General features: G+C 34.8%; 3 protein-coding genes across 3 annotated transcripts; 2 read left to right on the top strand and 1 right to left on the bottom strand.

Moving 5' to 3' along the window:
* Window positions 1–6,218: 6,218 nt before the first annotated feature.
* LOC117790359 (coactosin-like protein) lies at window positions 6,219–14,495 on the top strand. The gene is made up of 3 exons (XM_034629794.1): window positions 6,219–6,672; window positions 13,584–13,907; window positions 14,241–14,495. The coding sequence occupies exons 1-3, from the start codon at window positions 6,622–6,624 to the stop codon at window positions 14,355–14,357; spliced, it is 492 nt and encodes a 163-aa protein (XP_034485685.1). The 5' UTR covers window positions 6,219–6,621; the 3' UTR covers window positions 14,358–14,495.
* A 2,117-nt stretch (window positions 14,496–16,612) lies between these two features.
* LOC117793574 lies at window positions 16,613–18,668 on the bottom strand. Its single transcript, XM_034633928.1, has 4 exons — window positions 18,416–18,668; window positions 17,803–18,314; window positions 16,998–17,739; window positions 16,613–16,917 (listed from the first exon to the last, which is right to left on the bottom strand). The coding sequence occupies exons 1-4, from the start codon at window positions 18,496–18,498 to the stop codon at window positions 16,836–16,838; spliced, it is 1,419 nt and encodes a 472-aa protein (XP_034489819.1). The 5' UTR covers window positions 18,499–18,668; the 3' UTR covers window positions 16,613–16,835.
* A 276-nt stretch (window positions 18,669–18,944) lies between these two features.
* Window positions 18,945–20,983, top strand: LOC117793616 (platelet-activating factor acetylhydrolase IB subunit beta homolog). The gene is made up of 2 exons (XM_034633984.1): window positions 18,945–19,519; window positions 19,937–20,983. Exons 1-2 carry the CDS (start codon window positions 19,124–19,126, stop codon window positions 20,216–20,218), a joined length of 678 nt encoding a protein of 225 aa, XP_034489875.1. The 5' UTR covers window positions 18,945–19,123; the 3' UTR covers window positions 20,219–20,983.
* The last annotated feature ends 173 nt before the right edge of the window (window positions 20,984–21,156 follow it).

Genomic DNA, 21,156 nt, shown 5'->3' with positions numbered 1-21,156 from the left:
TTTGTTAAATTTATCAAAAAATTGAAGTAAATTTGGACGCAAAATCAGTCAGTCAGCAGCAGCACATTAAACGGAATGAAATGGAAATGAAACAAAGCAAAAAGAATAAGAAAACAAAACATAACCGGACATAGAATGAGATACATAGGTCAATGTTATAAAACAACCGATTAGAACCGATCAAGATCAGTTTACCTAAGCAGAAAAGAACCGAAACGAACCGAAACAGAACAGAATCAGTAAAATTAATCCTCGGATACGACACAACTGTACTAAAAAAAAAAAACAAAATTAAATTGAAATATTGAAACGTATGGCATGAAACATGCACATATATGAAGAAACTGTTGTCAAACAATGCAACAATAATAATAAAAGAAAAAAGAAAACAAACAAAATACAATAAAAATAACTACAACAACAAACAACCACAACAAGAAAACTATTCAAATGAAATGAATAAAATATTCATACATATATATTTTTAGCATTTAAGCGCATACAAAACAAAACAAAAAGAAATACAAAGAAAATATGAAAAACAAGAAAACAGAAATCAATATTGTCAGCCGTAAGAATTTACATACATGTACTAAAAAAATTTTTAAACAAAAACAATGTGAAAAAAAATGATAAAACATGAAAAAAATCTAAAGAAAAAAAGCCCACAATCTAAAGAAAAAAAGCCCACAAATTACATGCATACAACATACACACATACGACAAGTACATAAACAAATACGATATGCGATTATATAGTGTACAACAAAACACACTTTATATACATACATGCAAACCCTCTTATTAGTATATGTGTATTAGAAACACCCACAAAAAAACTACAGCAAATTTATTATACACTGTTTTATGTCCACTAAACAATTGGCTAAACAAATAGATTTATATATATATATACCATGTACTATAGAATACGAGAGATATTCAAACCGAAAATAGTGTGCAAGGAAACGAAATGGAATTGAAACACTCCGTTTGTTTCGCTTCATTATTGGTTTTGTTCTTTTTTTTTTTGTATGTATATTTTGCATATCTTTCACATTTCACATTTTTATTTTTTCTATTTCATTCAAAACATATTTAAATTAATAATATTAATAATGTTTTTTTAACTGTAATAAATTCATACGGTAATCAACTGGAGACTGAGCTACAACATATATTTAGTTACCGTTATGTTTATTGCATTTGAAAAAATTCACAACAACAACAACAACAACACACCTATATACACAATACATAAGATATGTTAATGACGATAACCCTTATACATATATATCCTTTTATACTAGATTTCATGAGATAATTTCAATAATTTTATTGATTTTTAATATTCATGAATTCCATAAATTGCAAAAAATTCATTTGATGCCAAGGCCATTTCACAACACAACACAACCAAACTCACACCCTCATACCCCCACCAATGTGCACCCCTTCCACTCCCCCCTTCCCCCACACCACAAAAAAATAAATAAATCCCTTTAAAAAACATCCAGTAAACGATTTGCCTGTGTGATAGTAGTTTATAATTAAAATCGTTTACTGGATCCGTTCACCACACACCCTATAAAGCACACTTAGCCACAAAAAAAAAAAAAAAAAAACACCACATCGCATTTTAAATGGCAAGAAACGTAGAAAACCACAAGGAAAAATATTATATAAAATACATACATATAAATAATTCGAAAAGAAATAAATATTATAATAACAACAAATGGAAAGAGTTGAATATTAAAAAAAAATCCTACACAAGAAATATAATAATAATACGAGTAACACTTACAATATATTTTTATTTACTTTAATTATTTTTAAAGTACCTATTCTGTAGTTTAAAGTTTTTTTTTCGTCGTCGTCGTATACATGTAAATGTTAAGTTCATTAATTAATCTACATAAATAATCTACATGCTAATGTGGACGGAGAGAATGTCCTTTACATTGTACATTGTATCTACATTACAGCGCTAAATATCTATAAATATTATAAACATACAAAAAAAAAAACAGTAAAATATTATTAAAAAAAACCAAAAAAAAAAAAAAAAAAAATTGTTGATCTTTTTATTTCAATTGGTATTTATTTTTCTTTTAGTTTGTGGTTCAGTTTTCGTCACCGGTTTCGTTTCCGCTTCCGTTTTTGTTTCATTTTCAGTTGCAGCTCAAAGAGAGTTTCAAATGTTTTATTGTGTTTCATTCCATTTGTTTCGGTTGCGGCGCTATTCAAACAATCAATCAAACCTCCAAATGATGCCAATGCGTTAAAGGGCCAAAATGTGCTTTCCCAATATGTTGCATGTTGTATGTATCTCCTCCTATATATATATATATATGTAGGTAACTTAACTACCCCACGAGCCCATGATTCAAATCAAATCAAACCAAAAAAATACCTTGAATTTAATGTTTATGTATGTGTAAAAGCAAAAAGTAAAATACAAGTAAAGAAAGAGCTAAAACGAAAGAATGAATATGAAAATGAAACAAAAAAACAAAACAAAACAAAATACACTAGAATCAAATACAATTAAAGAGAATGCATGTAAGTACATTTATATAGGCATACATACATATACATATACGATACATACTAACTAAAATATAATAAAATATTAAATGAATTAACTACCTCAGCTTTGAATATTTCTATAGAAATGTTATTAAATGTATTTGAATGGGCGACAGTAAGGAGAAACTAAAGAAAAACTTAAGAAAACAAATTAAAGAAAAATGGCATTAAACCAGTTTTAGAGCTGCATTTATATACTAGTAACAATACTAATTATATTAAGTGTACGTTTTGCATATTCCTATATAGTTAAATAAACATTAAAAGCAAACTAAATAATATTTAAACATACAAACATATATTAAAAAACAAATAACAATAATTTTGCGTCCATTTTTGTTGTTTCCTATACAAAGAATGAAATGAAAAAAAAAAAAATTATCATAAAAACAGTCATTTTTGAATACATATATAATTGTTTTAATTGTGATCGTAATCAAATGCAACAAAAATCAGATCCAGTTTCAGATGCAAATGCAGATCTCATGGATGATACACTACTACATACTCCATACAAACAAACAAACATACATACATGCATATTCCTATACACACATACTAAATATATCAACAAAATCTGTGTATGTTTTGTACTTTCTGCCATTGAAAATAAAATGAAAACTAAAAAAAAAATATGAAAATAAGCCAAGAAATTAAATTAAAATCCATAAGGAAGCTTTCTCGGTGTCAGTTGTGTCATAGTTTAGATTCAATACAAACTAAGAATTTAATGAAGAATATAATTAAAATTTAAAAAAAAAAAAAATACAAAACAAATATTCGCAAACCAAAAAATTAACCATATTATTTGCAAGACTTGCACCTAAAAATACAATAACTAAATGAAAAGGTCAGTCAGTCCTATATGGCATATTTATGCTAAATTTTCTCCTTTTCGGTGTAATTGAATGTTAAATGCTAGCGCAAAATGTGAAAAATCTAACAAAAAACAATACAATACGAACGCATAAAACATTAAACAAATTACTTATATACAAAACAACATTCAAAACTAAAAATTCAACACGCTTACACACTACACTACAATGCAACAAGAGAAATACTCGTGCATAAATCCAAAATTGATTAATCAAACAAAAAACACAGCTACAAAATGTTTAAAAACATCCAACTACAATTTTTGTGAACATGTGAAAAATAAAAATCGAAAAGAAATTTACTCAATAAATGATTTTTCGTATAAATGACTTGTGTTTAAATATATATATGGCGGTTAACAGCACTGTTAGAGTCTATCGGTTTGCTCGATAAGTCATGTTAGTTACGATCAAGACTATTAACAGACTGTTATTAAACAGCATGCTATTGGAAAACATGAAAATGTAATTAACATAACTCAGAACTGTTTATATTTCAAAAATGCTGGCGTAACGGAAAATTGATTGCTCAGTGGCATTTAAATCAATTGCTGTAAGAAATTAAAAAACCAAACCTTAAATTTCTTTTAGCATTGCATTTGCTATTCACACTCTATCAATACATTGACTGTCGGAATTGCTAACTTAGTTGATTTCAGTCTATTCTTTTTTATTTTTCTTCAAGTGTTATGCCAATTGTTTGTTCAGACTGCGAATAAAATGCGAATACAATGAGTATTATCTGCATTGTTGTACTCTGATAACACGCGAAAAACAGCTTTGCTATTAGATTGGCAATGTTACTAGTTTCTACATAAGATGCCTACATACATACATATAAGTATATTCACACATGTTTGTCCCTTGCTCCCTGACACTTCAATGGATTAGTCATTCCAGTACCTGGAAAATTCTTTGCAATTTTTTTATTTTCAATATGTTTTTTCTGTTTAATTTCCGAAGTTATAGAGATATACTTATATGGTATACAAACAGATAAATGATAAGTTCTCTCTTTATTGTTGCAGTGAATTTTATTGCGTTATTCCTTCGTCTTATTTCTGTCTTTCATATTTGTTTCTTTTTGATTGCTTGTTCGCTTGGCCTGATAAAACGTCGTGGCTGACGCTGGCGACGATAAGCCCTGCACCGGATAAGCCGCAAATGCCCCTAAAGCCCCCTGCCACAGCCGACCGACACGAATTGCATTGCACAAATACATACATATGTATACATATACACGCATAGCTGGCATTGTCGGTTAGTACGTGCGCACTTGATTGCAATGTGCCCGTCTTTATTTTCAGTGTCTTAGTCTCAGTCTCAGTCTCATTCTCAGTCTCATTCTCAGTCTCTCACCTCTCTCTCGCTCTCGCTCTCTCTATTCTAGGCTGTTGCCGTCAAGGCTGATGCAAGGCTGATGCGGCACTGATTGCTTGCCGAAGATTCCGTTAAACCTACACCTGAACTTGCAATTGGCCAACCCGTCGATTGACTATGCAACAGTGTCCAACATAAAATCATTTATCTATTTTCGAGCAATATCTATAATATTCCAAGTTCCACTTATCCATTTACAAGCTTCTTGGTGATTAAAATAAAGTGTTGTAGAATAATCTGAGCTAAGTAGTATTTAATACAAAACTAAAAATCAATTTTTTAAGTATGTATTCATACGAATTAAAAACTTAACATTAAAAAAGTCAAAAAAGCATATATTATTTGATCTAATTGAATACAAATCTTACAGAACGCCTCAAACAAAAATATTGTTCAGAGAAATTGGTCTTGATTTGAGTATTTTGTACTTGGCTTAAAAGAATCCGGGATTACCGTACTTCTGATACCGTATGGGTTTAATTTTAGCCCGGAATCCCGGTTTTTATTTCTGTGTTCTGTGAAAGAACCAGTACATACATACATACATGTATTCAAAAAATAAAAATATTGATTAAGAATTAAAACTTAGTTTGATGCTCTACCACCGGGCCAACAAACCAACAGATATTCCTTGTCCAAACTTCAAAGTCAGTTTTGTGAATGCCGAATTAGAAATCATTATGGTTGAAATTGTCCTTGAAATTGGGTTCTTTTTTTATTAAGGCGAGAACGGAATGTCTTAAATTCTCGTTTTTTACAAAGTTAAAATAACCTTTACACATTTTGAGTACGAGTTTGAAACATGTAACTACTACTTATTCAAACACATGAAATACGTACGTTTTAGCAAGTATTTAACATATATATGTAAGTACATGTATTTATATATATGTATACGTCTGTGTGTACACAGCGTTAAGTGAATCCTTAATCATCCATAAATGAAATGCTGTTGCATAGTGCTGCTGCATCCTCAATCGTGCCCCCGCATACACGACCAGAAATACGCAGCATACATACATACACACACACACACACAGGCGCGCAGCATTGGCCAAACATTTTGTCAACGTCTCTGTTGGCGTCGCTGCCCGCGCACTTTCAACTCTGAAACTGAAACTGAAAATAAAACCAAATGCGTCGCTGTCGCTAGCTCTATCGCTCTCATTGTATCGGTGCTCCACAATGCGCTCCCACTTGCTCGGTCACTGCTGCCGTCTGCCGAATACCGAACACCGAATACTAAATGCCGGCTACGAGCTGAGAGCTGGCGGCTGCGCTGCTCGCTTCGTATTTTCGACGTTATGCTTTGTGCTTGGCGCTTGTCGCTGCTTCTGCGTCAGCCACTTCGTTGGAGTTGCACGCGCTGCCGGCCGCATTCGTGAGCAACAATTCGTGCGAGTCGGACGGAGTCGGTTACTCCGATTTAAAAGAAGAAGCCTTTGCCTTTGACATTGTTTTTTTTTAATATTAATTTTTATTATTAACTTTTTGTTGCTGTTTATCGTGATATATTCGCCATTTTTGTACATTTTCGTCGCGTCGTTGTGTTCTTGTTGTACTTAGTTACTAAAAAAGCAACCAAAAAAAAAAAAAAGAAAATCAAAAGATACACCAAAGCCAAGCGGCAAAAATTCATTGAACTCTCACTTGAGTGCAGCGCAGCGCAGGAGCGACCCAGCAACAACACACAGAACACTACAACAACACTACAGCATCCCAGTCCCAATCCCAGTCCAGCAACAAGAGCAGCAACAACAACAGCAGCAACATGTCAGACGGCATTGAAGTTGAACAAATCGTTGAGAGCAAGCCGAGAAGGGTGAGAGATACTTTTACACATGCATCCACATACATACATACATACAGTAAGTCAAGCAAGTGCTTTGACAAAATCAAAGTTCACATATTTTATTTTATTATTATTTTTTAACTTGTTCAAGGATACAAAATAAATCTTTTTTTTTAAGATAACATTTTAATATATTTGATTTTGTCAAAACACTTTCTTGAATAGCTGTAGATAAATTCCCATATTATACGTTGATCAGACAAAATAAATGAATAAAAAAGGAGATTTTTTAATAATCAAAAATAAATTTAAATAAAAAAATTTGCATTTATTTTGTCAAAAATATTACATGACTTACTGTATATATGTAGGTACAATACATATGTATGCATAGGTATGTAAGACAATATTAAGACAAGCAGAAAGAATTAGACTCGTAAAAGATGCGACAAAGGGGCAGAGCGTGTGTGAGAGAGAGAGAGAGTGAAGCGCAAGAGTACGAGAGCACATTAGCTGGCCAAAGGAAGAGGAAGAGAGCGAGGCTGTGTCAGACGCGCTAAGAGTTGGAGCCTCAAGCCCAAAGTCAAGTGTGTGTGTGTGTGTGCCTGCGCATACATATATTGATAAGTGTGTGTAGATGAACCGGCCAGGGCCAAACACACAGGCACACACACACACAGACATAGCCGGTGCCGTTGCCAGACAATAAAAACTTGAAGAAGGAAGCAAGAAAAGGCAATAAGAATAAAAATGTATATTTTTGGCATTTGCCATTACTGCGGGGGAGGCTGCAGCATATGCAAAGGGTTAAGTTGAGAAACAGCAGCAGCAACAACAACAAAGACACACATATCAAGTTCAAGTGCGCAACGGCGGTGGCGACGGCGACAGAGGCAGCAACGTCGCGTCGCAGCTGCACTTGTGCACAAAACAGTTACGCTGTACAGTGGCTTCCAGTTTATTTGACCCACTACTTTTACATATTTAAAATTTTAATGGCAAGTAGATATAAATCAAATGTAAATGCAGTTTTGTAAATTAATGCTTAAACTTGAGTTGAACATTTTTATATATATATATATTTTATAATTATATCTGAGTTAAGCAGTAAAATCCAATCAAAATTATAAATGTAGTGTCTCAATGGAGCTGTAAGCCACTGTATATATTTTTACCTTCTTACCTACATATACACGTACATATGAATTTTTGTACATGTGTACTAGTATGTAGACATATGTATGTATTTACAGTTTTATCTAAAAATATTTATATCTTATCAAGAAAACTGTTGTGATTTGCTACAGTGGCAACTATCAATGGCATATTGTTGCCACTGTTGGTACAGCATTTGATTCAAATGCTGATATATGTAGCACTTTAAGTCAGTAATCTGTACTGAGTACAGTATGAATGATGATTCGATTGATTCACAGTGAGTCATAACAGCTGCAATGCCACAAAATGCGAGTCCACATGACTCAAGAGTTAATCACAGAGTTTTTTCCTTTTTTTTTTTTTTTTGTTTTCCACTTGGTTTTCACAGCAGTTGCAAACTAATAATTTAATTTATTTACATGCAAGTGTGTGTGTGTATGTTGTGTGTGTATATAAGCCTAATCTGTCGGAGCAGAGACGCACCATTTACGGTTATAGCTCAATCAATAAGTCAAACAAAGCGCGCACACACAAAACACAATAAAAGAGCCATGAAAATTGAAACGAAATGCGTTCAAGCAGGCTTCGACAACAACAGCAACAATATCAAAAACAACAACAATAACGCCAACAACATTATAAAATTCAATGCCAATAAATAATACATATTGAATATCGTTTTGAGGTACGCAATACGCGGCGTATGCGCAATGCCGCAAACTGCTCCTCATATCAATGACAAACTTCATACCATACAATAAATACAATTACAATACATAACTGTGCCTGATATACAATTGTGCAGCCAACTTAATAAGCATACATATTAACATACTTGTTAAGTTGGCTGCGCTTCCGGATGCGCCAATTTTGGTCAACGATTTGCAACTTCTACTTATTGTTTTAAGTATTTCTCAATACGTTGTGAGTCACACGCACACAAATCAACAACTGCAACAATGCCAACAACAACTGCAACACAAGTTCATTCCTTTGTGTTTCAGCCAAAATAAAGTAAATAAAGTAAGCAAATAAAAAAAATACTGAAGAATTATTAATACATACAGCAAAAGCAATATAACAACGACCGCGCGACTACCAAAAAAGAACGACCTCCCCTTCCTACCACACCCCACACCCCTCAACCCCCTTCGGTGGTATTGCCCCTTCCCCTTTTGGCCACATACCACTTGCCGTTCCTTCCACTTGTCACGGGGCAAATGAACGCGCGCATTGCCGCTGATTCATGCGAATTTTGCCGTCAGTTGCATTTTTATTATTTTTACACACACACACACACACACACACAAACATACACATTTGGAAAATGTTTTCGAACGCAAACAGCATATAAGTATGCAAAACAAAGCGTAACAGATGTTTTCCCCGATAATTCTTCAGTTTATGATCCATCCAAAAACCACAGCAACACCTTCAGTTGCAGCTATATACTATATGTGCAGCATGTGGGTTACAGACAAATATATTTAGAATCTCCCCTGATATAAGATCAGGCAGGCAGACATTTACCATCGCCTCACATTTCATTTAATGAAATTTACAAAGTGAGAACATGCCAAAAACATAACTTTAATGATTTAATACAAATAAAATAGATCTCTGTTGTATAATCTTCTACAATACAAATGAATATTTGTCAATGAATGTCAATTTTTATGTATTATCCAAGCACAACTATATTTATAATACAATATGTTCACAATTAAAAATAAGAGTTTTATTAAGATTTTAAATTATTGTTCAATACATTTTTGACTAAGATTATTTTTTTAGATTTTGATATACATATTACATTTTAAAAAGAATTAATCTTTGCGGTCGGTGAATTCAATTATTCGTTAACTTTGCAATGTTTTTAACACTAAGTCATAGTGAGTAAAACTGAAATACACTCAACTTCCTGATTGACTAATCCTTTTTCAAGAACTTGACTGTGAGTCACAATTTGCGGCTCTTGTACTTGCCACATGCTGCTAAAGTTCAATCTTAGTTTTTTGTCCTCAGCCACGCACTTACTATGTATAGTAGCTGACTCAATAATGTTTGTGGTTGTTGCTGTTGTTGTTGGCGTTGCGTGTTGCATTTAGCACAAAGTCTCATTGAATTAAATGTGGAACTTGATTTGATTGTGACCGACGCTTATCTGAAAATGCATTAGTCAACATTAAACAATTTCAATGTTGAAAACCACATTCTGTGTGTATCAGTATATCTATAAGCGTATATATATTTTTACTTATATATCGTTTAGGCATTTTTGGGTGTCGCTTACGTATCAGTTTTTTTTGTTTTTTTTTTTTTTGTTTTCATTAGCTGCACATTTTTGATTAAATCACCGGGCCAAAACAAACAAAAAAATTGCTGATACAGTCACACATACATAAGTAGATACTGATACTGATATTTATAGATATATATACATATTTCATATATATTTACTTATTATCGCCTGGCATTTTAGTTGAGTAATTAAAACGAAACAAAATGTTAACTAAAAGCAAACAATTGCTTAACTAAAGTGTGCTCGATCAGTTAATACCCAACATGCGATAATTTCTTGAATAACTTATGTGTCTATAATGCTATAATGATATGAAACTTTGATTATCTAGATTTCACTTGTAATTATTTAAGTTTAACTAAGGATTTTGACCCGAAAATAATTTTAAAATGCATAAAATGAATAAAGTTCACTAAATTGGATTATAGATCTCATTATAAAACATTATTCTACATTATTAACCATTTATCATAAAAATTTCAACAAAAGTGTTCAGGCTAAAGGTAAATTTAAGGAAATTAATGTAAATATTTAATGTAATAGTCAAAAATTATATTGCATTCTGAAAAAATATTCTAAAAATCCCATTTTTGTCTTTAAACTAAAAACTTTCAAATACAAATTTTTTTAAATTGATTGTAATATCTGCTCAAAGAAGATTCTTGATTTTTCACATACTAACGTTATTTCTACTGCCAAGTTAATCAAAATTTGATGCCACCATAAAAACGAAAGACTAACTCTTGAAATATCTACAAGTTCGGGGAATAATATAATACAACATTGCACACACAAGCATATGGGCTTAAGATTAGATAAAGATAACGACTAAAAGTCGCATGAATTAAGTAAACGTAATGCACTTGGCAACAAATCTCGCTCCCTGGTTGAGTGTGTTTGTGTTTGTGACTGTGTCTGTGTTCGATAAAGAAGTAATCAATAAATGTTATACTATTATTACAAATAAGTGATGGTAACCCCATGTCGACTTATCGATCGATCACTTTTGCTTTCGTTCCATCTGGATACAGAATTAAAGTTCAGTTAAGACTACATACAGAGACGAACATTAATTAGAAGAATTACTTGAAGATTGAAAGATTGCTCAACACGAATTACCAAGAAGAACGAGCAGCAGAAGAAGAAGTGGGAAGAACAAACAAGTGTCGTTGGAGCTACTATAAATCAATTTCGATGTCGTTGTCATCGTCATCGTCGTCGTCGTTGGTGTTGTGGCTTATCTGGAGAATAGGGAATTGAGATTACATTTTGCGTCAATGCTGCACCCGCACAGAGACCCGAAGTCACACCCAATCCAATCCCGCACCCCGTTTGTAAAACAAACATACATCAAAATACACATCATACGACTTTCTATACTATATTTGTGGTTATATCCGACACGCCCAGTCTGGGAAATGGCCTTATCAGAAATGCCGTTAATTGTTGCGCTCCAAATTATGATATCTAATTTAGAATACGATATGATACGATCAGCAGAGTCATAATTCTAAATTTATTTCTCCTATGTATATGCCAAATTGAGCAAACAGTTAGTTTTATTTCTTTCTTATTTTTGCATCTCTTTCTCTGCGTTTTCTTTCTATTTGGCACAGTTTGGCATCATTTGTTGCATATTTTTTAGTTTTTTTTTTGGGTAAATTAATTCAGCTAGAGTTCGACCTGAAGTTTTGTCATCGGTCGTGAAAGTCATTTCTTTTCGGCGTTCTTTTATTTCTCATCTTTCTAATCGTTTCGCTTTTCAGTGCGCAACTTTTCTAATTGATTTTTCTCACAGCTCTCGAACAACAGCAATCAAATCGGTCAATGAACGCATTATGTTGTGTGTGTGTGTGTGTGTTTGTGTCTTAGTAAAAAGCTGGAGACAGTTTTTCGTTCATCTTTAGCTCTTGTTTTTCGGATGCTCATATCTCTCTTCCAGTTGCCAGTTCCCAAAATCAGATCAAAACCCAAATAAAATACACACATACATCATCATCCATCTCCCCATCATCATCGTTTCCATTCAACACGAACATCGCCTCGTTTCGTGGGGCGACAACAAAATTATCTTTAAACCGTTTCAGTTTTTCCGTTTCTTTTTTTCCTCATTTTTTTTTTTTTTTTTTTGTTATTGTTCATTTTTTCTGTCGGCAGCTGATTGAAAAATTGTGAGGCTTAAATTGTTTCAAATGGAGCAAAACAATGCATAAATCTTGATTGAAGTCGACTCAGCAAAAGATACATTTCGTAGATACTTTCGATGTGCAGACACAAATCTATGGAGGAAAGTCTTTCTTAGCACTCGTGACGTTATGTGGGCTTCATTTCAACCTACAAACTCGAAATTATATTGATAAATTATTGTGATGCTGGCACTCTAAACTGTATTCAATTTATTTCTTTATGCTTTTTTTATATGTCAGTGTAAATATATATATATATATATGGTTTTCCCCTTATTACTCAATATTCGTTATGTTTGATCTTCAATTTTTTTTTAATCACGAAGTTTTTATTACTCGCTTTGGATTTGTTTTCACATTGTTGAATCATAAAACTCTTCAGTCTCTTATAGTTTAAACTGTTCTCCATAAGCGTCATGAATTTTCATTGGAATTTGTGTCGGAAAACATTCAAGTACATTCTGAATAACGGTCGTTTACCTTATCGCATGCTTTATACTGTGATTCAAGGTTTAAATTGAAAAAAAAAACGTAAAGTTTTGGAAATAAAAATGTTTGTATTAAAACTAATAATTGATTGTTAAAAATTGTATTCACATATATTGCTATTGCGTAGGTCTCATCAATATCTACACCCTGGCCGATAGTACAAGCGATAGTTTTCTGCACTAAACACGTGAGCAGCACTGTGTTTTTGTGCGCTTCTTTATACACTTACGTGCACAAATATATACTCACTTGTAGTGTTGCATTGCTTGTTTTCATTTACTGCATTTTAATTTTCAAGGAAATCGAAAACAACAAATTTTAAAAACAACAACAAATATGTTGAATAATTTATGCAACACTCTTGAGCTGAACAAATTGAAGAGTTTTGTGCAAAATGTAAAATGCATTGGCGTGATTGATTTGTAAATTTATTGCTATTATTTTTATTATTATGGTTATTGTTATTGTTTTGGCTCTTGGCACGGAAACGAAACGCAAACGAAAACGAAAGTATCTGAGAGGCGAGACGCGCAATGTATCTGATGGATACGTGCCATGCTTAAGACAAGTTGAAAGCACTTGGCGCTGCCTCAATGCGCCGACGCGCCACATACATTAAACATCAGCCTTAATCCCACACGATAATCACGAAATTCACAAAAAATATAAAAAACAAAGTGGTTGTAAATACAGACAAAGTAAATGAACTTTTGGGGGGAACTGGGAATAGCGTATTTGCTGCCACCACTAATTGTGCATATATAAAACAACAAATAAACATGTAGTATAATCCTGTGCCGTTATAGATGCCACTGGCGACATCATTGGATAAGGATGCCATACGCGAGGCCTACGAGGATGTCCGCTCCGATCTCACAGACACCGAGTGGGCGGTCTTCAAATTTGATGGCGCACAGATAATTGTCCATGGGCGTGGCCAGTGTTTCGAGGAGTTCCGCCAACAGTTTGGCGATTCGGAACGCGCTTTCGGCTACATCCGCATCCAAATGGGCGATGAGATATCCAAGCGCAAGAAGTTCATTTTCCTCACGTGGATCGGACAGGAAGTGGGCGTCATACAGCGTGCCAAAATGTCGACAGACAAGGCGCTCATCAAGGATGTGCTAAATGTAAGTGTTAAGTATCAAAAAAAAAAGGTTTCTACGACCCATAAAGATTTTATACCCTTACCGATCACTATGGCCTTAACAAATATTTATATTGAAAAGATTGGATTTAAGCATCTGCAATAAAAATTTAACGATTATATCCAAATTTATTCAGTCTATTTAAAACTTGTTCATAATTTAAAATGTTTAACCATGAAATGAATAATTTAAAAAACAATCAACTTTTAAGTGATCATTCCTATGGCTGCTAATTGATATAGTCATCCAATCTTGTTCAAATTATTTTATCATATTTATTTCATAAATTTTCTACCTTTCTCCGTCTATTTATAGAATTTTGCCGTGGAGCTGCAGGCGGGCGTGGAGGCTGAACTGGACATTGAACTGTTCCGGGAGGCATTGAATCGCGCTGGAGGCGCCAACTATGGCACCGGCATCCGGGACAATTGAGCAGCTGCCCAGCTGCCGCCGATTGGCCGACAATCTTCATAATTATTTTTTTTTTGTGTGCAACCTCTTCAATTGCTGACTTAACTCTGCTACTTTTTTTACTTAATTATTATGAATTAATTTTATGCGATCTTAAAATATTTACTGTACATTTTATGTAATATGTAATAAACAATTAAACAAGAAAGAAAACAAAAGTCCAAAGCAGTTGTAACAACTTATTAGGGAAAATCTTTAATTTCAGCATTGTGACTTGTAAAATTGTTGAGTAAAAAGTCGCAACAGTTTCAAACTTTAATAATAAAACCCTCTAGATCTGGGTTTCGATTTTAATACCAAAGGGTCCCCCCTTTGGAATTTTGGCATTTGAAAATTTTAAATCTTAAGTTTTCACTTTTAATCAACTCCTTATAGCGTAATTAGTATAAAACAACACATTAAATTAGATTCTGAGATCTTTCATTTTTCTGTAAAAAATCATGTCAAATCGCACACAAATTTAGACTTGTAAAGCTGCTAGGTCAAAGGTTGGACCAACTTCAAACTTTCATTACTTTGTCGAACCTGGACCGATTTTCAAGCGGAATGTCATTTTGATCTTGGTTTAGCCTCTAAATTCGTTCTGCATTCAAATTTAATTAATTTTGTAAAAAAAATTATTTTCCTCTAGATCATGGGTTCGATGCTAAGGGTCCCCCCTTTGGAATTTTGAAAAATGAAAATTTTAAATCTCAAGTTTTTACTTTTAATCGACTCCTTATATTGTAATTAGTATAAAACATAACTTTAAATTTGATTTTGAGACCTTTCATTTTTCTGTAAAAAATCATGTCAAATCGCACAAAAATTTTGACTTGTAAAGTTGCCTGGTCAAAGGTTCAACCAACTTCAAACGTTCATAACTTTGTCAAACATGGACCAATTTTAAGCGGAATCTCATTTTGATCTTGATTTGGCCTCTAAATTCGTTCTGCATTCAAATTCAATTAATTTTGTAAAAAAAATTATTTTCCTCTAGATCATGGGTTCGATGCTAAGGGTCCCCCCTTTGGAATTTTGAAAAATGAAAATTTTAAATCTCAAGTTTTTACTTTTAATCGACTCCTTATATTGTAATTAGTATAAAACATAACTTTAAATTTGATTTTGAGACCTTTCATTTTTCTGTAAAAAATCATGTCAAATCGCACAAAAATTTTGACTTGTAAAGTTGCCTGGTCAAAGGTTCAACCAACTTCAAACGTTCATAACTTTGTCAAACATGGACCAATTTTTAAGCGGAATCTCATTTTGATCTTGATTTGGCCTCTAAATTCGTTCTGCATTCAAATTCAATTAATTTTGTAAAAAAAATTATTTTCCTCTAGATCATGGGTTCGATGCTAAGGGTCCCCCCTTTGGAATTTTGAAAAATGAAAATTTTAAATCTTAAGTTTTCACTTTTAATCAACTCCTTATAGCGTAATTAGTATAAAACAACACATTAAATTAGATTCTGAGATCTTTCATTTTTCTGTAAAAAATCATGTCCTATCGGGCAAAAATTTTGACTTGTAAAGTTGCTAGGTCAAAGGTTCAACCAACTTCAAACGTTCATAAGTTTGTCAAACATGGACCAATTTTTAAGCGGAATCTCATTTTGATCTTGGTTTGGCCTCTTAATTCGTTCTGCATTCAAATTCAATTAATTTTGTAAAAAAAATTATTTTCCTCTAGATCATGGGTTCGATGCTAAGGGTCCCCCCTTTGGAATTTTGAAAAATGAAAATTTTAAATCTCAAGTTTTTACTTTTAATCGACTCCTTATATTGTAATTAGTATAAAACATAACTTTAAATTTGATTTTGAGACCTTTCATTTTTCTGTAAAAAATCATGTCAAATCGCACAAAAATTTTGACTTGTAAAGTTGCCTGGTCAAAGGTTCAACCAACTTCAAACGTTCATAACTTTGTCAAACATGGACCAATTTTTAAGCGGAATCTCATTTTGATCTTGATTTGGCCTCTAAATTCGTTCTGCATTAAAAGCTAATTAATATCGTTAAAAAATTTTCCCTCTAGATCCGGATTTTGATTTTTATACCCTACTTATACTTATACCAAAAAGTATCATACAACCGTTTTTGATATAGCTGCCATGCTGCAGAAATTTTTTCAGAGTTATGTTTTAGATTTCACTTACCTTATCAAATGATATATATGATATATAATATGATATGCTATTTCTCCATTGAAATAATTTAATTTAAAATGCTTGGATATAAACTTGGCTATCTGTTTACTGAGCTGGCGTCGGTTATATATCGTTTAACCAACGAATACAAAATGTGTTTTTGTTGCAGACTTATGTCTAAGTAAGGGGAAAGAATTTAGAGATGAGTGTGTGTGATGATTGATGCTTTGATAAATCGTGGGATGTTTGTTGATGAAATGTTTAATGTAGTGTCTGGGATGAAGAAGGCGTTTCCCCGGTTGCTTTAACGATCCCGAAAGAGTACTGAGTGTAGGGCATCAATGTCCACCTCCACACCCGACGAGTTGGTGGTCACGGTGCGAGAGCTGATCAAGATAGAGATGGCGAAGGGGAGAGAGTTAGTAGAGCATAGACTTGGGAGCAAGGAGTATAGCTGACAACTTACCTCACCGAGTGGGCACTGCGATTGGATGAGTGTGGATTGACCAGGACACAGTGCATAGGCTGGCCATCGAACTCACGCTGATGATAGGCATCCACAGCCATCTCAGCATGCTCCAGCGACTTGTAAATGACCTCGGCGGTGCCGGGACGCACCACATGAGCATCGTACATTGGTCCAATGTCGTTAAACAGCTCCCTTATGTCGGCTGTTGTGACATTTGTGTGCAGATTGCTAACAAGCAAACGATAGCCGGGCTTATTGTTCACCACGCTCAGTGGCAACGGCATTGACATCGATGGCGGACTGCGACGCTGGTGCATATTCATTGATGACATGCCGGCTGCAGCCTGATGTCCGCTGCCATTCTCATTGGCATAGATGCCATGGGAGACGCGACGGTCGGGCTCGTTGCCAAAAAGGCGGGCGCGTAGCGAATCTGGTAAATTGGATGTTGCCACCAAATTGCGCTGTCGCCGCTCAAACAGTTGCTCGCCATTATCACCATGGCCAACATGGCCAAGCGGTGGCGGTGGCAGCGAGGGTCGCTCTACACGATTGCGTGCCGATTCGTAAATGGAAAAGGGATCAGCGGCCATAGTGTTGCTGCCGCCTGGCGATGTTATTTCCACACCGTCCATTTCGAGGTCATAGCCATCATAGGCACGTGCCAGCCTTGGACGCGCCACTCCCGCCTGTTGGCTGCTGTTGTAGCTGCCCATGTGCAGCGTGCGTGCAATTTCCTCTGCAAAATGCAAAAATGGAAAATGTGAGTCAACCAGTCAACAATTCAATTGTTGTTGCTTACCATCCTCCAGCTGCTGCATGTTGTCATAGTCCACATAGCCGCGTGGCACAAATGGCTTGGCGGCAGCATTGAGACGACTCGATTTGTAGCCACTGTGTGTTGGCATTTCATCCTTGGGATCCCAAAGTGTTTGCACCATAGCGCCCGGCCGATTTCCGACTGTAATTATACGTTGACCAAATCGTCCTTTGTGCACGCCACCTCCAATGCCTCCAATGCCACCGCCACCTCCTCCAACTCCAGCTCCAGCACGACCAACGCCAGTTACTCGCGATTGCATGCGCGATGATTGTGGTGGCAGGGGCATGGGCAATGGCATGCGCTCCTTCTTCCGCTCGAGCAGCACGTTGCGGGCATCGATGCCAGAGTCGCGTATATTCTGATTGAGTATATCGCGTGCATCGACTATTTTGGCGCGCGTCTTTTGTATTATCTTGTTACGTGCATCGAATGTACGCTGATGTCCGGCCGGCTTGTTAAGCGGCTTTCGAGGCTTCATTTGAACTGCATTGCTGTGTACAAATCAAAATCAAAATAAACGGCCAACTCAAATTTTTACCAAAATCAGCGCCATTTTCTTTTGGCCTTTTTTTTAGATGTGTGTAAAACTTACAGTCTTTTTTCATTGGCCCGGGGAGGGGGGTTGTGTGTGCGCTTGCGCTCGATTATTTCATCTAGGCTGAGGTCCACGTCCATGGTATTCTAATTGTGCACTCCGCACTTGCAATTATTCGATTAGAAAACTTTGTTCTCCATGCAATCAATATGCTTAAATGTTACAACAAAATTCTACAGTTGCGATGTTGTCTTGTCGTCGTTGCCGTATGCAGCCAAAGAAAAGTGTCAAGCGGCGGCTAGAGATGCAACACTATCGTCCATAATATCGATTGGCCAATTAGCAATGGCAAGCTGTTATCGATTGTAAAATTCAATTTGTTTATTACGTTTACTTTATTGATTATGTCGACTATAATTTTGAAACTTACATATTTTAAACATTTTTATTAACTGTAACGCAGCGACAAATACAACGGTTAAAAATAAGATACAATAATATCGCAGAATTATATCGATATGGATACTATCGTCAGAAAAATATATCACCGTCAAAAATATCTATCGATATAGTAATATTATGAACAACCCTACACAACTCTAGTTGTCAATTTATTCTTTTGGTAATAATTATTTTCACCTGCACTCGCTATCCGAGTTCTTGAGTGTAACTCACTGCAAAGGTGTCCCCACTGTAATAAGAGCTGTAACAGCGTCCGCCGCATGCTGAGTAATAAACAAAAAACACCGCAACAAATAAGACAAGATGAATCCCTGCGCTGTGCCCACAGCCGTGCCCGATGTTGACGGAGACAAGCGCTGGCAGAGTATACATCGCCGGTTTATATCCGATTGCCGCGAAAAGGATCCCGATGTGATATTTCTGGGTGATTGCATATTCGAAACGCTGCAGGACACCGAAACCTGGAATCAATACTTTGCACCACTGCACTGCCTCAACTTTAGCATACGCGAAGATCGCACCGAGCACGTACTCTGGCGCATCGAGAACGGCGCCCTCGACAATGTCAATCCCAAAATAGTTGTTCTACACGTCGGCACCAACAACGTGGGCAACAGTGCCGCCGAAGTTGCCGAGGGTCTGCTCGCTAATGTCGCCAAGATACGCCAAAAACTGCCGGGTGCCTATATTTTGATACCGGTAAATACCCGTATTCGTACTCGTTACTCGTACTCGTACTCGTTTGACTCCCTAAGAATTCCCAATTTGGGGGCAAGATACAGTGCCTCACAACTTATTTCAACCAGCACCTAGCACTTATAAAAGCAGATTTATTAATTAATGTTTTGGCTTAAGCTTAATATTTGAATTTTTTTATGTATACATATATATATATTATCAGAGGTGTTCCAGAAATGTAAAAAAACCGAAAAAAAAAGACATAATGTATGGATTTTGGTTGGTTTGCAGTTGATTTGCATTATTGGAACACCCCTGTATATAGTAATATAATCACAGTATAGTTAAAAGTGTAGTATGGTCATATAAATTGTGAACCACTGTATGTATGATCCGAACCTTATCGACATCTATATTTAAATTATATTTTTTTTACAGTCGCTGTTACCACGAGGACAGCACCCGAATTCGCTGCGTGACAAAAATAAAGAGATTAATGAATTGGTTAAGGAGCAGACAAAGGGATTGGATCGGGTGCAAACCGTTGCCATCGACAAGGGTGTAGTGCAAGGAGATGGCAGCATCAGTCACCATGATATGTTCGACTATAAAAATCTAACCAATACCGGCGCCCATAAAATACTCGAACCTTTGCATGATTTGCTATCGCAAATACTCAATGAAAATGAACTAGAACGCGATCTCACTCCATCTGAATAGTTCTCTCAATCATGGTGGGAGCATAATGAGATAAAGTCATGAGAGAGTATTCACTCTCATTAGCTTTACCATATGCTCTCAGCTAACTCAATAAAAAAACAAAATCAAATATTAAAAAAAATAATAATTTCAAAACAGATGAAATAATACCAACAAAAATCCAAATCCACTCCAGCTGCTTGATATTTAGCAATGAAAGTATTTACTCGTGCATTAATCGGAATTGATTTTGTTTTCGTACACAAAACGAAAGTTTCCTTAACCACATCATCATTATGATATTTAATTTTATTTTCCTCCCTTCTCCCCTCACACAGTCCGTTAGATTTAAGAAATACCTAATAACAACAGGATATACAAACACACGAGAATTTTGTATTTTGCATTTATACTAAAATATAATTATGATTAACATACATTTAACTTAATATGCATAGTAGTTTCATGGCCGCCAGATGAAAAATGAAACTTACATTCCCTGGAATTTTTCAAAATATTTCATATGTAGTCTTTTAAATATACACATTCTTATATAAAATGTAATATTTTTTTGAAAACAAAACTCATGAAAATTCACGTATTTAAGCTTGCAAGTGTCGGCAATAGGACACACAATCCCACTAATAGTGTAAATTGGATGTGCGCCAGTAGAAACTTCCGGCGTATGGTGATGAAAATGTGAAATATGTGAGATTTACATCTGTGGCAGCTAAATAGGAATACAGTTGCTGCTTGTAATCTTGAATAAATGAAATGTCTTAAGTATTTGTGTGTATCTTTATATATAAATTAATGAGAGCCTTCAATCGCGTCAAAATGAAAAGAGAAAAAAGATAGTACTGTTTCCCGGAGGGAAAGTAAATCTACAAAACCTCACAAGAAATTGTTTTGGTTTCACATGTTTTCAATCTTCCCGCAAAAATTAGTTTTTTCTGCCC

The sequence above is a fragment of the Drosophila innubila genome, chromosome X, assembly GCF_004354385.1.
Source record: "Drosophila innubila isolate TH190305 chromosome X, UK_Dinn_1.0, whole genome shotgun sequence".
In the NCBI taxonomy this organism is placed as follows: domain Eukaryota; kingdom Metazoa; phylum Arthropoda; class Insecta; order Diptera; family Drosophilidae; genus Drosophila; species Drosophila innubila.
This window is presented reverse-complemented; position numbering and strand designations above follow the sequence as displayed.

What these genes read in the sequence shown, in the direction of transcription:
- LOC117790359 (XM_034629794.1), top strand. Translation starts at nt 6,622, where the DNA reads ATGTCAGACGGCATTGAAGTTGAACAAATCGTTGAGAGCAAGCCGAGA. An exon ending in TTGAGAGCAAGCCGAGAAGG is followed by an intron (nt 6,673 to 13,583) that starts GTGAGAGATACT and finishes GTGCCGTTATAG; the next exon opens with ATGCCACTGGCGACATCATT. An exon ending in TCATCAAGGATGTGCTAAAT is followed by an intron (nt 13,908 to 14,240) that starts GTAAGTGTTAAG and finishes GTCTATTTATAG; the next exon opens with AATTTTGCCGTGGAGCTGCA.
- LOC117793574 (XM_034633928.1), bottom strand. Translation starts at nt 18,498, where the DNA reads ATGGACGTGGACCTCAGCCTAGATGAAATAATCGAGCGCAAGCGCACA. An exon ending in CATGCAGCAGCTGGAGGATG is followed by an intron (nt 17,740 to 17,802) that starts GTAAGCAACAAC and finishes TGCATTTTGCAG; the next exon opens with AGGAAATTGCACGCACGCTG. An exon ending in CGCAGTGCCCACTCGGTGAG is followed by an intron (nt 16,918 to 16,997) that starts GTAAGTTGTCAG and finishes TATCTTGATCAG; the next exon opens with CTCTCGCACCGTGACCACCA.
- LOC117793616 (XM_034633984.1), top strand. Translation starts at nt 19,124, where the DNA reads ATGAATCCCTGCGCTGTGCCCACAGCCGTGCCCGATGTTGACGGAGAC. An exon ending in GTGCCTATATTTTGATACCG is followed by an intron (nt 19,520 to 19,936) that starts GTAAATACCCGT and finishes TTTTTTTTACAG; the next exon opens with TCGCTGTTACCACGAGGACA.